This window comes from Planococcus citri, chromosome 3 (assembly GCF_950023065.1).
Source record: "Planococcus citri chromosome 3, ihPlaCitr1.1, whole genome shotgun sequence".
Classification (NCBI taxonomy): domain Eukaryota; kingdom Metazoa; phylum Arthropoda; class Insecta; order Hemiptera; family Pseudococcidae; genus Planococcus; species Planococcus citri.
In genome coordinates this window covers 9,571,226-9,584,785 of record NC_088679.1, presented here as the reverse complement: position 1 = coordinate 9,584,785, position 13,560 = coordinate 9,571,226, and the positions used below count along the sequence as shown (strand labels likewise).

At 31.5% G+C, this 13,560-nt stretch overlaps 1 protein-coding gene across 2 annotated transcripts in view; it reads left to right on the top strand.

Moving 5' to 3' along the window:
* LOC135840103 (uncharacterized) overlaps window positions 1–13,297 on the top strand; it is a 28,811-nt gene extending 15,514 nt beyond the window's left edge. Inside the window, exons 1-3 of one of the 2 annotated variants that reach the window (XM_065356447.1) lie at window positions 7,637–8,000; window positions 10,084–10,164; window positions 11,770–13,297. In XM_065356447.1, coding sequence (XP_065212519.1) covers window positions 10,091–10,164; window positions 11,770–12,595 — 900 coding nt within the window. In that variant the 5' untranslated portion in view covers window positions 7,637–8,000; window positions 10,084–10,090 and the 3' untranslated portion in view covers window positions 12,596–13,297. Of the gene's footprint in view, window positions 1–7,636; window positions 8,001–10,083; window positions 10,165–11,769 lie in introns of those variants that run through there. The other variant, XM_065356449.1, reaches the window with a different exon arrangement.
* The last annotated feature ends 263 nt before the right edge of the window (window positions 13,298–13,560 follow it).

Sequence of the window (13,560 nt, the reverse complement as noted above, 5' to 3'; positions counted from 1 at the left end):
TGTTCAAAATGATTTCAAGTTTCAAATGATGTAAAAAAACATTCGAAAAATGTGTTCGAATCTCTGAAAATTACCAAAACATGATGAAATCTTAGTACCTATATTTCTCTGATAAGCATGAAAAAGTGTCGTAAAATTTTCAAAATGCTATAAAAACGTCCAAAAAAGTAAAAAATTATTACCTACTTAAATTCAGCATAAAAATACAAAATTTCAGTAAGTATACTTTTTCCAAAATGCACAAACACTCAAAAAAAGCAACACATCGCTAAAAATTACCAAAAATAACAAAAATTTCACATAAAACTGTTCAAAATTAATCAAAAAGGGTTAAAATAGGTAGGTACGTACAACTTGTCAAAAATGCTTTAAAATCGTTGAAAACTACCCAGAAATTATTGATGCTGGTGTTTTGAAGGCATTTCGAACGATTTTTTTTACTATTTTCCTGAGATTTTGTATTTTTGACAATATATTGTTCAAAAATTCTGTCCATTCTAATAGCTCCATACTTTGGAGAAAAAAAATTGCAGGAATACAAATTTCCATGTTTCTCGAATTCTCACCAAAAACTGGAAACTCAAAATTGATTCCCAAAACCATTGGGGATCCAAAACCCCAAAATTGTTATCAAAATAGGTAAGTACAGTTTTTTAAAAAAATGTCCAATATTCTGTTTTATTTTGTTTCATAACGTCATTTTCAAAGCTGCCAAGTACAAAATATCAACAACGAACTTTTTTTTATTCGACCACTGAGCCTCGAATTTTCTGAAAATGGAAAATTGAAAAAATCGTATAGTTTATTGGGGGTTTGAAAGTTTTATCTTTTGGAATAACTGGACCATTTTTCTCAAAACACATAATTTTTCAAAGTGATTTTCAACTGAAAATGAAGCTTTCCCCAAATTTGGTCAAAATTTTTCGATATTTTTTTTCGCGATCTATACCAATGTAGCAATAAATATATGGTGTACATCTCTCTTGAAAATAGATTCATTCGTTCTCGAGCGAATCAGTTCCTCGTCTGTACTTGTTCACAAATGGCATTGAATTTTAGAAAATGATTAGGTATCGAAAATTCCAGAATATTTTTGGGAATCCCTTTCTTCATTTCAAATTTTGATATGTATCCATATGGTAGGTAGGTACATTTGACAAAATAAAAAATTATTCTTCCAACCACCGACCGTAAAACATATGCACGTAATTTGCAAAAAATTAGGCGCGATTTAATTATTATTACGTCGCGTCGATGAAATCTTTATATTGTACTTATTAGGACATTAATTACATTCGTAAAAAATTTTATAACGCCTTTTACAAGTAATTAATCGTACTTACACAAGAGGTGGCTAGGAAGGGTAAAGGGCAAGTACTCGTAATCGCATCGTTTAATTTTTAACACGATATTATTTCAATATGTCCGAACAACTTCACTCCAGTTTCCAGTGATACTTAATTACGTTCGTATAAACTAGTATACGTAGACGTATGTACGAGTAGGAATGGTTTTTAATTTAACCCGAGGGGAATTTTTTTTCTTCCTTTTTTTGCCACTCTTTCAACATCTAGTGCTGAAGTACGCTTATCATTCGTGACACGTGCGATGAAATATTATACCAAGTGAAATTAATTTTGGGCCAATGGCAGGCTGGACTGAGAGTAGGGCAAATTTGGATGTAATATCGCGTGCTTGTAGTAATTTTAGAAGCTCTGGTACGTACTACGTACCTATAGTAAGTTAATATTCATAGGTTTAGTGTAGAATTGAATAGACATCTGATTTAAAATTGGAACAAATTTTACAAAACAATTCATATAGGTAATTGTTTAATTTTGACAAACTTTGGACGAAGATGTTGCCTATTTTGAGAGTTGAAGGGGTTGCTCCGATTTGAAGAAATAAAAGTAGAATGACATGAAGAGATAGGATAATGGATATTGAAACAAAATACAAATACTATCAAAAAATGAATCGTTGGGAACAGGTAAATTATCGAAGAAATTTGTAACAAAAAAAAAAAAAAAAAAAAAAAAACGATTTGAAAAAAAGACAATAGGTACCTATTATTTAGTCGACTTCGGTATAAAAATGATGACACAAAAACCTTCGAATCACACAATTAACACGCATACTTTCTATTTCAAAACTCATTCCTGACACTTACGCACATAAAACTGAAATAATTCTATGTATTTTAACAAAAGATTCAATTTATTGTTACGCATTTGCAACAAATGTCCATATGCGACAACGGCAACGCCACCTCAGATATTAATATTATATCGCAACTTTAACACCAAAAAAAAAAAAAAAACACGTGCTCCGTTCGCTTTAGAAAATGACCTCAAAACGGATTAGAGAAAAAAAATCAGAACAAATAAATAAACATTATAAGTTCATCACATATGCAAACTTAGCTTGGTAGATATTATTTATTATGCAATTTATACGTGCGTTCTTTTCTTTCTAGTTTCTTTGAATACCTCTACAAATCCACCCACGAAATTTATAACAAACGTATACACGTCGTCGTGGTGAAAATTACTCGTCGTTGCGAACAATAATATAAGGTATTTTTTATGGCCTAGAATTGTTAAACAAACATTAGAATTACCATATTAACTATATACTCGTACATATACTCTATGAGATGAAAATCAACCGCGCGAATTTAACATTGAAAACGTTACATTACATCGCGAAATACGCTGTTATTTTTGTACACGTTTTAACCGCATAAATGAGAAAATTTTCGTAGAAAATTTGGCATTGAAAATTAGAAATTAACCTATCAATAGGTACCTACAAAAATTATTTCGAGTTGAAATAATGATTTCTTGAACTGATTAATTTTTTAATCTTCTGATGCAAGATTGGAACTTTTCTATCAAAAGTATAATTTTTGATAGGTACTCTTAAAAATGTTAGTGACTTCTTCAATTTTGAATTATATGAAATAAAACATGCATTTTTTTATCTTTCAAGAAAGATATCCCAACAGGAAGGAAAATTCAAGAACATGCAAAAATGCATCTCTAACCAGAATTTCAGGAACTGAAAAGAGCATTTTTCGATCTTTGTTGAATTTTAAAAAAATTAAAATTGGACAAAAAAATTCAAAAAAATTGAAATTTTATCCTTTTAGGCCAGAAAGCTGAAATTTGGTATTAATCTTGTTTTTGACACCCTGAATCGATTGAAAATGATTCATACCCGTTTTGAGTAGTTCTGGAGCCTCCAGCAGATTTTTAAAAGTTGAAATTTCCACAAAATTTTACCCAATGAAGCTGGAAAACTGAAATTGACTATACTTAATATATGTAGGTACCACAATTTTATTTCAACATGATTAGTCGATTGCAAATGGTCTCAAGCTGCACGTTTTGGAACCTCTAGAATTTTTTTTTGAGATTTCAGTTTTTTAAAGAAAAAGTTATGAAATCTATCCAAATCGACTTTAGCACACGTGTATTGAATGCAATTGGAAGGTACTTTGTGAGAAGAGAGGATCGAAAAGTGACTACCTATTACAAAATTTCAGTTTTCGAAATCGATAAGGTGAGATTTTGATTTTTTGCATTCAAGGCTCAAATTTGAGAGCTCAATAATTTCTTCAACAAAAAAAAAAAAAAAAAAAAAAAAAAAAAAAACTTAAAATCTCAAAAAATGTTTTATCCAGGTCCTCATATTTCAACTACCAACGCATTTTGGAGACTGATTTCAACGATTAGTGAGATAAAAATGTATTCTTGAGAGCCTAAATTTACAAAAAGAAAAAAGTGATTTCAAGTTTTGAAATATACGATTGAGCACCTTCAACTCTGAAAATTTTTCATCTTGGTCCCGAACCTCGTCATTCCAAATGCCTAAACGTGGACAAAAGTTTCGTTTTTGGTCAAAAATGCAGAAAAGATCTGTTTTCTGTTCAAACTTTACAAAAGTCTTGTTTTTTCACGAAATTATTGTGAGAACGATCCATTTTTTGTAAAAATTGCCAAAAGGTCTGTATTTTTTTTTTTTTTTTTTTTTTTCAACAAAATCCAAAATCTTGTTTTGTTTGTCAAAATTGCAGGAAGCTTCATTTCTTTAGATCAAACTTTTCAGAAAGTCTTGCTTTTTCTGTCAAAAAAATCTTTCTGTTTTTAATAAAATTACCAAAAATCTTAGATAAGCACTTCCTTTTTTGCAAAAAACTGAAAATGCAAAAAAATCCTACTTTTTTATAAAAACTGTAAAAATTAAGACCCATTCTTTGTCAAAAATACAGAAAAGATCTGTTTTCAGTTCAAACTTACAAAAGTCTTGTTTTTTGTCAAAATTGTGAGAACGACCTATTTTTTGTGGAAATTGCCGAAAGGTCGGTATTTTTTTTAAAACAAAATCCAAAATTTTGTTTTGTTTATCAACATTGCAGGGAACTTCATTTCTTCAGATCAAACTTTTCAGAAAGTCTTGCTTTTTCTGTCGAAAAAAATCTTTTTTTAAAAAAAAAAACAAAATTACCAAAAACTTTTATGTATTTGTACTTTCTTTTTTTTGCTGAAACTGCAAATGCAAAAAAATCCTACTTTTTTTCTATAAAAACTGTAAAAATTAAGACCCATTTTTTGGTCAAAATTGCCAAAAAAAAATCGAGTCTTCGCCCAAGTTCCAAAAAGATTTTTTTCTCGTCATTATTTGTCCAAATTGCAAAAAAATCTCACTTCCTTATCAAAATTGCAGAGATGGCCATTTTTTTGTCAAAATTGTTTATAAGTATCCTCACTGGCGTCGCTAACCGGTGTGCCCGGTGTGCACGGGCACACCTGTTCATTCTCAAAAAAAAAAAAAAAAATTACAAATGAATTACCTCCGGGTATAAAAAAAGTTTGAACTTGCAATTTGGTTTGCTAAATGGTTGTATTGATTCTTTCGCACGGATTCTTACATCAAAGGAGGATGATGAGATGATAATTGAAGGAAGGGCAAAACAAAATCAATAGATGTGTTCTTTTTACACGGATTTTGGCAGCTTTTTGCGAGAATCTGGATCTTGGCAGATTCATAAATCCACAAAGATCGAATCTGCTTGGGTAGCAGCTTTTGAAAATGGATTTTGGATTTTACATAGGAAAAGAAGACTTGAGGTTTTCAAATATTGGTGAAAGTACTCTCAGAAATGTTTAAAAAAGAGATTTAAAAAAACATCCAAAATCCAGATTCTCGAAAATCTTAAACTGATCAGAATCCATACTGTGCATAAGAATGACAAAATGAGAGACAAGAGACTGCACAGGAACAAACCCGTACATCATTTAAAAAAGAAGAACATTTTTGGGTCAGAATGAGAATTTTGGTGGGAGGGGGGATGGAAATTTTACAACTTGATTTCATAATTTTGAAAATTGGCACACCTGTTCAGATTGTCTAGCGACGCCACTGAGTATCCTAGTTTTGTTACTAAAATTGCAAAAAACTCTTAACATTTTAAAGTCAAGTTTTCGGAGAAAATTCGTTCAGAGAACTATAACTCGGGAAATAAGATTTAAGCGAATTGAGTCGCCAGGAAAAAAAACATCTATACTTATTTTTTCAGCATTTCACAACTTTCTTCAAAAATTTCACCCCCCTTCCTCCCCCCCAAAAAAAACAAAGAAAAAAGTAAACTTTTCGAATAGATCAAGCATTAGACAAAACTTGATTTTCAACTACCCAAATCTATTTTCTCTCCTTTTGGGAAAATTGTAGGATTCTTGGGCAATCTAAAATCGTTTTAAATGCTCCGTAAGGCAGGACATTATGAAATTCAGTTCGATGAGAGAGTTAATATTAGTTTCCGGGCTAATTTCCATCACTTTTCTGAATACATACACCTGTAGGTAAGTAAAGTATATTTTTGAAAAAGCATACATCATCGAAAGATGAATTTTGAATTTTCAAAAATTCGCTAAAAATCGAAAAATCAATTTAGGCAGCTAAAATTTTGGTTATGGAGGTTTTAGATCACGCTCTATCTGAAACACACAGTCTCATGTAACCGAAGCAGACACCTTGAAAGGTTTCCCTGTGAGTTCGAGCTTGAATATTCTCTCTGTTTTTACATAGAATTCGATCCTTCGTAGCGTCCCTGGCTCCCCATTTCGAGAAAAAAAGAGCAAATCGAGTATAGGAACGAGAAAATTACTATTTTATTTTACAATCAATTCAACAAAATTGATTTTTCCAATAGCTTAAAATCAAACGGTGACAATGAAATTACTTTTCAATCTCTTCCATGTTTTTTAAATGTTGTCTTCAGGCTACAGAAATCAAAAATTGAAAATAGGTAGTTTTCGAAAATTCATTCGTAATCACCTGTATTTCGTACTAAAACTTCGAATGAAAAATTTTCAAGCAATCAAAAAATATTTCCCCAAGATTACCAGCTTTTCAACTTTTTATCATTTTATTTCAAAATTTTATGCAATATCAATAAAACATGCCTTTTTTGGGCATATTATTAATTAATTTTTTCGAAAATTGAACCAAAATTTCACACCCCATGAAATCTTGAAATTCTCTCGATTCTATCGATCAACAGTTACTATCATGTAATTTCGATATTTTTAAAAAAACAACACTGTTTCTTCGAAAATTAAATCAACTCGAATCAACAAGAAACCACAAAAATGAAAAAATCTTGCCACTCGAAGCATTAAAAAAAAATTACAATACATATTAAACAATCTAGAAAAAAAAATTCGCCATTTACGCATCATCTCGTTTATTTCATCAACACATTCGTACAAGTTACTTATTACTCGGTCTTTTTTTCTCACTTCGACTAAACATAAACACGTGCTGGGCTAGGAAAAGAATTTCTAAAACGGCAGACACATGCTTCGGTAAATATTGCTCGTTTAAAAAGATTCAAATCTGTTCCAAGTAATTTGAATATACGCCTAATTAAGCCATGTACGTAGCCGACGACGCGACGTGATGGCCAAATTTAAAAAATATCCGCAACACGATGTAACTAATTCCTTCGCAGCAATTTTCAACTTACCGAGTTACGCAAAGTCCGAGTTTTGCCTTTAAAGTCTTGGTAATTAGTTTAGATAATACGAATATCATCTTTGAGCACGTGTTTTTCCATCCAATCTCCATCCTGATCATAAATTCGAATTTCAAATAATCCGAGCACGTTAAAAATTGGAAACATTTTTTTTTGTAACGTTTCGGTACCGATCCCCTATCCCTGCTTAGAAAACCACATCAAAAAAATCTGGGGGTCGAGATTATAGGCCATATCGATCATAAAACTATTTATAACGATGAACTTTCGCGAGAGCTGCTCTTATAAGGAAATATTTACACGAACAATATTGGTTTTTCAACTATGCCAAATCTGCTCGTAAAAAAAAATCCGCTCGATTAGGTAATTAACGAACGTAATTTCAAATCCAGCTCGGTATATCGCTAAAATAGTCGCAGGTCGAATAATTCATTCGTCAATCACCTCCCTACAGCGAGAAGAAATAGCCTGCGAGGAGAGAATTCAATAGCTAGAGGCGTCTGGTAACACTGTAAATTAAACATGTATAACGTTAAATATAGAAAAAGTAAAACTATATACGTGTTTTGCGAATGAACGCTTTATATAAAGACGCCCAACAAACAGCATCCAAATATGGAGCAATCTCATATTTCTACCGAGGTCTGAGATGAGCGTCCGAACGCTTCTTCCAAACTCAAATCACATGTACTCAACGGCGCGCCTAAAAAACACCAAATTTATATGCATTTTTCATCCCAATAGTGATTTTGATTCTTTCGGTCTCACTCTCTTGGTATAGCCTATCTTTCTTTTGCTCTCTCTCTCTCTCTGTCTACGATTATCGCGAAAACTCAGCTCTCTTTGTTTATGTTTTGCGGATAATTCGTATTATTTTTTTTGTTTCGATGACGAAGGTGGTTTTTTAAACTGTGATGATCGATTGATTGTAATTTTCACCTGGAGAATTTTTTTTAAAAAGGTGAGAAAATGCAGTGTTGGTATTTTTTGAGTGATCGGTTCTGTTGTTGTTTTTTTTTTTTTAGTATGGTTTGCTTATGTGAAACTAACGTACGTTTTTTTTGTGGCTGTTTCTTTTTCTCGAATTATTTAATGAAATAATTCTGAAGTGTTTTTTTTGTTTTCGTTTTTTTAAAATATTTTCGTTTTGTCATTTTTATTGTTTTTTTTTTTTTCAAAACAATATAATATTTAATTAATAAAAATTTTGAATCTAATTCACTAATTTGAAAACTTTTTTAAGCATTAATTGTTCCAAAAGATTCTACAAAAAATGATTCAATTTAATCTTTCTGTTATTTGTGAAAAAAAATTAAAAATATAAAATCGATATAAGCTCAAGGATATTTTTTTCTAAAATTAAAACACTCTTGGACATTTCCTCGGTTCATGAGAATAACAAAATGACTCGCAAGTTTCAACTACATCGTCGAAAAGTTCCTTCGAATTGAATATTACAAGAACAAAAGCACACGTAGTTAGAAATATGCGATTAATGATATTCGAAGAAAGGTTTCATTTTATTTCGATAACCTACGTTGTTGTAGTAACTTGACAATACTTCGAGAAATAATTAATTTTACAGATGTTGCTTTTAATTTCTTCAAAGAAATAAATACTTCTTACCTAGGTTTGGAAATTCGTCTGGGTTTATAAAAAAAAAAAGTAGAAATGATACGATCATTAATTAATTAATTTCAAAATTTTCCAACACTTGAAAAAATATAACCAATCTGCAGATTCGAGCTATCTACTACATTTATGAGAATACTAGCGTTGATATTATCATTTTTTAAAAGAAATATTTCGTAAAAAAAAAATACATAATTATTATTGATTGTAATTCAAAAGTTATCTCAATTCAGAGCCATCGAAAGCCAATGAGGACCCGGGGCAAATAGTATAATTTGGTTCGATTTCTAGAGACGAAACTACGATATTTATATAGAGTTTTTGAGAAGGGGATGGGGAGGTGGATTTGACTGAGAATTTGCTGACTGATATTAAAGAAAAAAAAAAAAATTTTGCCAATTGATATCAAATTCAAATGATTTATAATAATTTTCATTTTCTGTTTTGAATTTTTGAGGGACCAGATATGAATTTTTTCATTTTAAAACATGAAACAAATTGACCCCAGCAAAGCAAGGACGAAAGCTTTTAAAAATTTGATTTTAAAAGGCCTAAAAATTATGTTTTTTTTTTGAAGGAAAATGATTTTGAAAAAAAGAGAGGATAATTTTTTATTTTTTTTTGGGAGGGGGGGGGGGTGTTTTTAATTATTAGATTATTATACCCTTCGTCAGGAGGTTTATATAGGTTATTTTAAGAGGACTAAAAACTTTTTTTTTTCATGCAAGAAGTTTATTTTTTGGCTTTTTAAATTTTAGAATTTGAGAGATTTGTTTTGTGATGTTTATTTTTTTTTTAAAAGAAAAAAAATACACATCCAAATGAGGGTAGAAGCTCTTGAAAATTTGTATTTTGAGAGGCTGCATAAAAACGATACTTTGTATGCGAGAAGTTCATTTTTTCAGTTTAAAATTTACAAGTTGAATGATAGGTATTTTTTTTTAGAAATTTTAATTTTGAAAAAGAAATGAATAAACAAGAGCTTTCAAAAACTCATGTTTTGAGAAGTAAAAAAAAAAAAACAACAGAGTTTTCTTTCATCACAGGTCTTTCTTGTGCTGGACTCTCCAAAAAACACTTCATGGGGGAAATTGCCCTCTTTGCCCCCTCTCCAAGGCCTTGGTCTCGATCTCAGCATTCAACAAACTGATCATCTACACTGCATTTATGCTCAACACTGAAAAAGAATGAGAAAAAAAATGAGTGAATGATTCGTATAAGAAACTGATTGAAAAAAAATTATCTAATTATTTTTATTCGTTTACCTAATTTCGTTTTTTGATAACACTATCGTCTCAAACAAACATCCATCAATTTGACTAACATTAAACCTCTTATCTGGCCCATGAACAGCTGAATCCTAATTTTGTCGAAGCTCCTGCGATGTTAACGTTATGCATTTATATTTACAGACACGATATGCAAGTGAACGGCAATCCACAATGTAGGCAACCAGCCGTAGCTGATACAGCAACGAAAAATTCAAATAACCGGTAATGCATTACTCCTTTATACATAATTAAAACTAGTTACACTTTGTTGCTCATAATTAAGGCGTCTATTCAGATCATAAAACATGGAAAATTCTAATAGGTATTCAATTGAGAGTAAGATATTTTTTTTTTGAAAAAAGAAGTTTAATTTCAAAATTTTGAAAAAAAAAAGTCTTAAAAAATTCTTCAAAATTAAATTGGACCAAAAATAGAGAAAAATTAAAATTTCACCAAGTGAACCTAGAAAGCTGAAATTTAGTATGCGTCCTATTTTTGAGCCTTTGAATGAATTAGAAACGCTTTGTCGAACCGTTATTTTAGCAGTTCTGGAGCCTCCAGCAGATTTTTGAATACCTACACCTACCTATAATGTTAATAAAGTTTCCACAACATTTTAACGAATGAAGTTGGAAAGGTGAAACTTACATTGTACCCTAATCTCAGCATGCTGAGTTGATTACAGGTGGTTTTCAGCTGTTCTGGAGCCTCCAGCCATATTTTGGAAATTCCAATTTTTTATAGCGTGTGAAATATACCAAACAACTATTGCGTTTGTACGAGCTAAAGTTAATTTGGACGATTTGTATGGCACTTCTCGAAAATTTGAAATTTCCAAAATGTAGCTGGGGGCTCCCAAACAGCTTGAATTACGTATAAACGGCTTGAAATCGCCTCTTGTCGATTCAGCACACTGAAATTAGAGTATACAGTGAATTTTAGCTTTCCAACTTCGTTAGTTGAGATGTTGTGGAAGTATTGCAACTTTTGAAAACCTGCTGGAGGATTCAGAACTGCTCAAAACGGTTTGAAACCTTTTCCAATCGATTCGAAACCAAATTTCTGCTTTCTACGTTAATTTGGTCAAGTTTTGATTTTTTTTCTCGTTTTTGACCCAAATTTGATTTTTAATAATGCACCAAAATCCAAAAAATAGGTATTTTGGCATCTGAAATTTCGACAGGTGATGTACTTTTGAATGCTCATTCGATTAGCTGTGTCCGGTTCAAAAATTGTCTGCCAGTTGTCATATCTTTCTTGTCAGAGAGGAGAGAAGTTGGCTCAAAAATTACATTTTGAGTTGTTTTTTTAATTTACGTATTATCCTAGATTTCGAAGAAGATTGGAGAAAAGTCTACTCTGAGGGAAAGCGACTATTCAAACCTTCAAAATATTTGAGCTTTCTACATGAATTTTAAGAAGAGTGGGTCTCAAAAATTACTCAATATTTTTTTTCAATTTCAATAAGGCCCAATCCAGCGTTATTTTTTTCCAAAATGGAATTTTTACCGCTTGAAAATGCCTCAAGATAGACATTCATACCGTTTGATGTATGAACTAGAAAATAAAATTGCAAAAATTAGGTACTCGCGACACAGATTTTTTTCATTTTCAACCAATGTACCTAATAAAAATATTTTTAGGCAACGTAAGATCCAAAACAAAATTCATACAGAACTCAAAAAAGCTTAATCAGGATTTTGAAAAAATTTCTACTTTTATCACCATCCATCATTGAATATTCATCCTTCCTTCATAGGCTATAAATTCTCGAATTTGTAACAAAACCTTGATCTAATCTCACATTTCATCTTACCATGTTTACAGAGGCAAACGAAAAGCACGCTGGAAACTGAAATTCCACCACCAAGCTCTACCTCCGGAATACCTAGACCACTACGAAGCTTCTCTACAGCAAAACAAAGACCACCAACAACAGCAACCCAAATCACCAACAATAACACAAGCCACAACATCATCCTCGGGGACTACATCCACATCAAAGTCATCTCCCAAACCTTCAACGTCGTCGTCCAAAACTCCACCATCTCCATCTCCCTCACTACCAGGATTAACTTCTCTACAATCGACAGTTCGATACAAAGACTTGCCATACATGGGTGAGATGACTTTAGACAATGCGCGGCCGAGACGAGGACGTAAACCTAAAAAGGCTGATATATGTCATCTGATTTACAAAAATTACGGCACAACTGTCGTCGACGAGCCTTTAAATTTATGCCTGCGTGACCTCCAAGTTCAAAATAACAAAGAGACGCCTCCGAGCGAGGTATCCATGTGTAAGTTTAAATTCACCGGAGGTGCACAGCCTACGTTACAGGAGAAAAAATCAATGTCTTTGGACTCGACTGGTAATCTAAGACTGCTCGCCAATAGTCGAGCTCGTAGCAAAGAATTAAAACGTAAAAGTAGAAAATCACTAGCGAGGGAAAAACTGGAGAAAACTTTTAAAGAAAAAGGCTTCTTGATACAGACTCAACAGCTGGAGTCGGCTCAAGGGGCAACTTATTGTAAGTTTAGACAGTTACGTAAATTCACCAGGTATTTGTTTCGAAGTTGGAAACATCATTTACCGGGAGATATTGTCAATAATAACAATACGAATACGAGTAACAATAATAATAATGTTTAGGATGGTTTTTAAAAGGGACAGAAGAGAATTCGATGATACTTAGAGGTGAAAATGAAAAAACATGAATTATTGAGATTTGAGAGAAAAAATGCTCATACTGCCATGAATACAATATTTAAGTAGGCCTATTAAATGATAAGTACTTTCTTATATTCTTGTTTCTTGAATCGAACTCTTCTTCCTGTCTTTTTTTTTTCGAGAAAAAAAATGAGCATTTGATTGTTTTTATTTTTACTAAGTATACTTACTTAAAAATCGAATTAATAATAAAATACAATATAAGTAAACGCATAATCGGGGCTGTGATAAGATTATGTATACTGTGCTCTCGTTTTCGACTTTACCATAATTCTGGTCTTTACTTTGTAATTATCGTTTGATTATGTAAGTTCCTATTAATAAATTTATTTATTTCACGATGAAATAAAATTCATTATTGATTAATGCAAATAAATATCTACCAATGTAAAGTGTACCTTATCCGAGAGACAATAATACGATCTGTTCATGGATAAGGGTTTCTATAAATATTTTTTTTAATATGTACCTACCACTACGATTTGTAGAACCATAAATCGAGTGTTTGTTCATAAATCGCCCGATCACGTTAATATTTTATAATTAAAATTTAATTCATAAGCAATGTGTGATATTTAGATTTTATTTACGAAATTTTTATCAATATATTTTATTTACCATTTTTTTCAGTATTTATTACTGCCTATAAGTATTATGAGTACTGGGTGGGTACATTTCAGGAGCATGCTCGTGACCCCGTCTTGCCCTCTCCAGAGAGAACCCTAAAACTAAAACCAACGAACGACTTGTTCCTTCACCCCCCCCCCTTTCCATTTGAGGCCCCAAAATTTAGAAAAAATTGAATTTAATTTTAAAAATGAGGGGACAAGTTTTCATTAAAAGTTCGAAAATTTTTAAATAAGTGGAACTTGATTTTTTTACGCAGG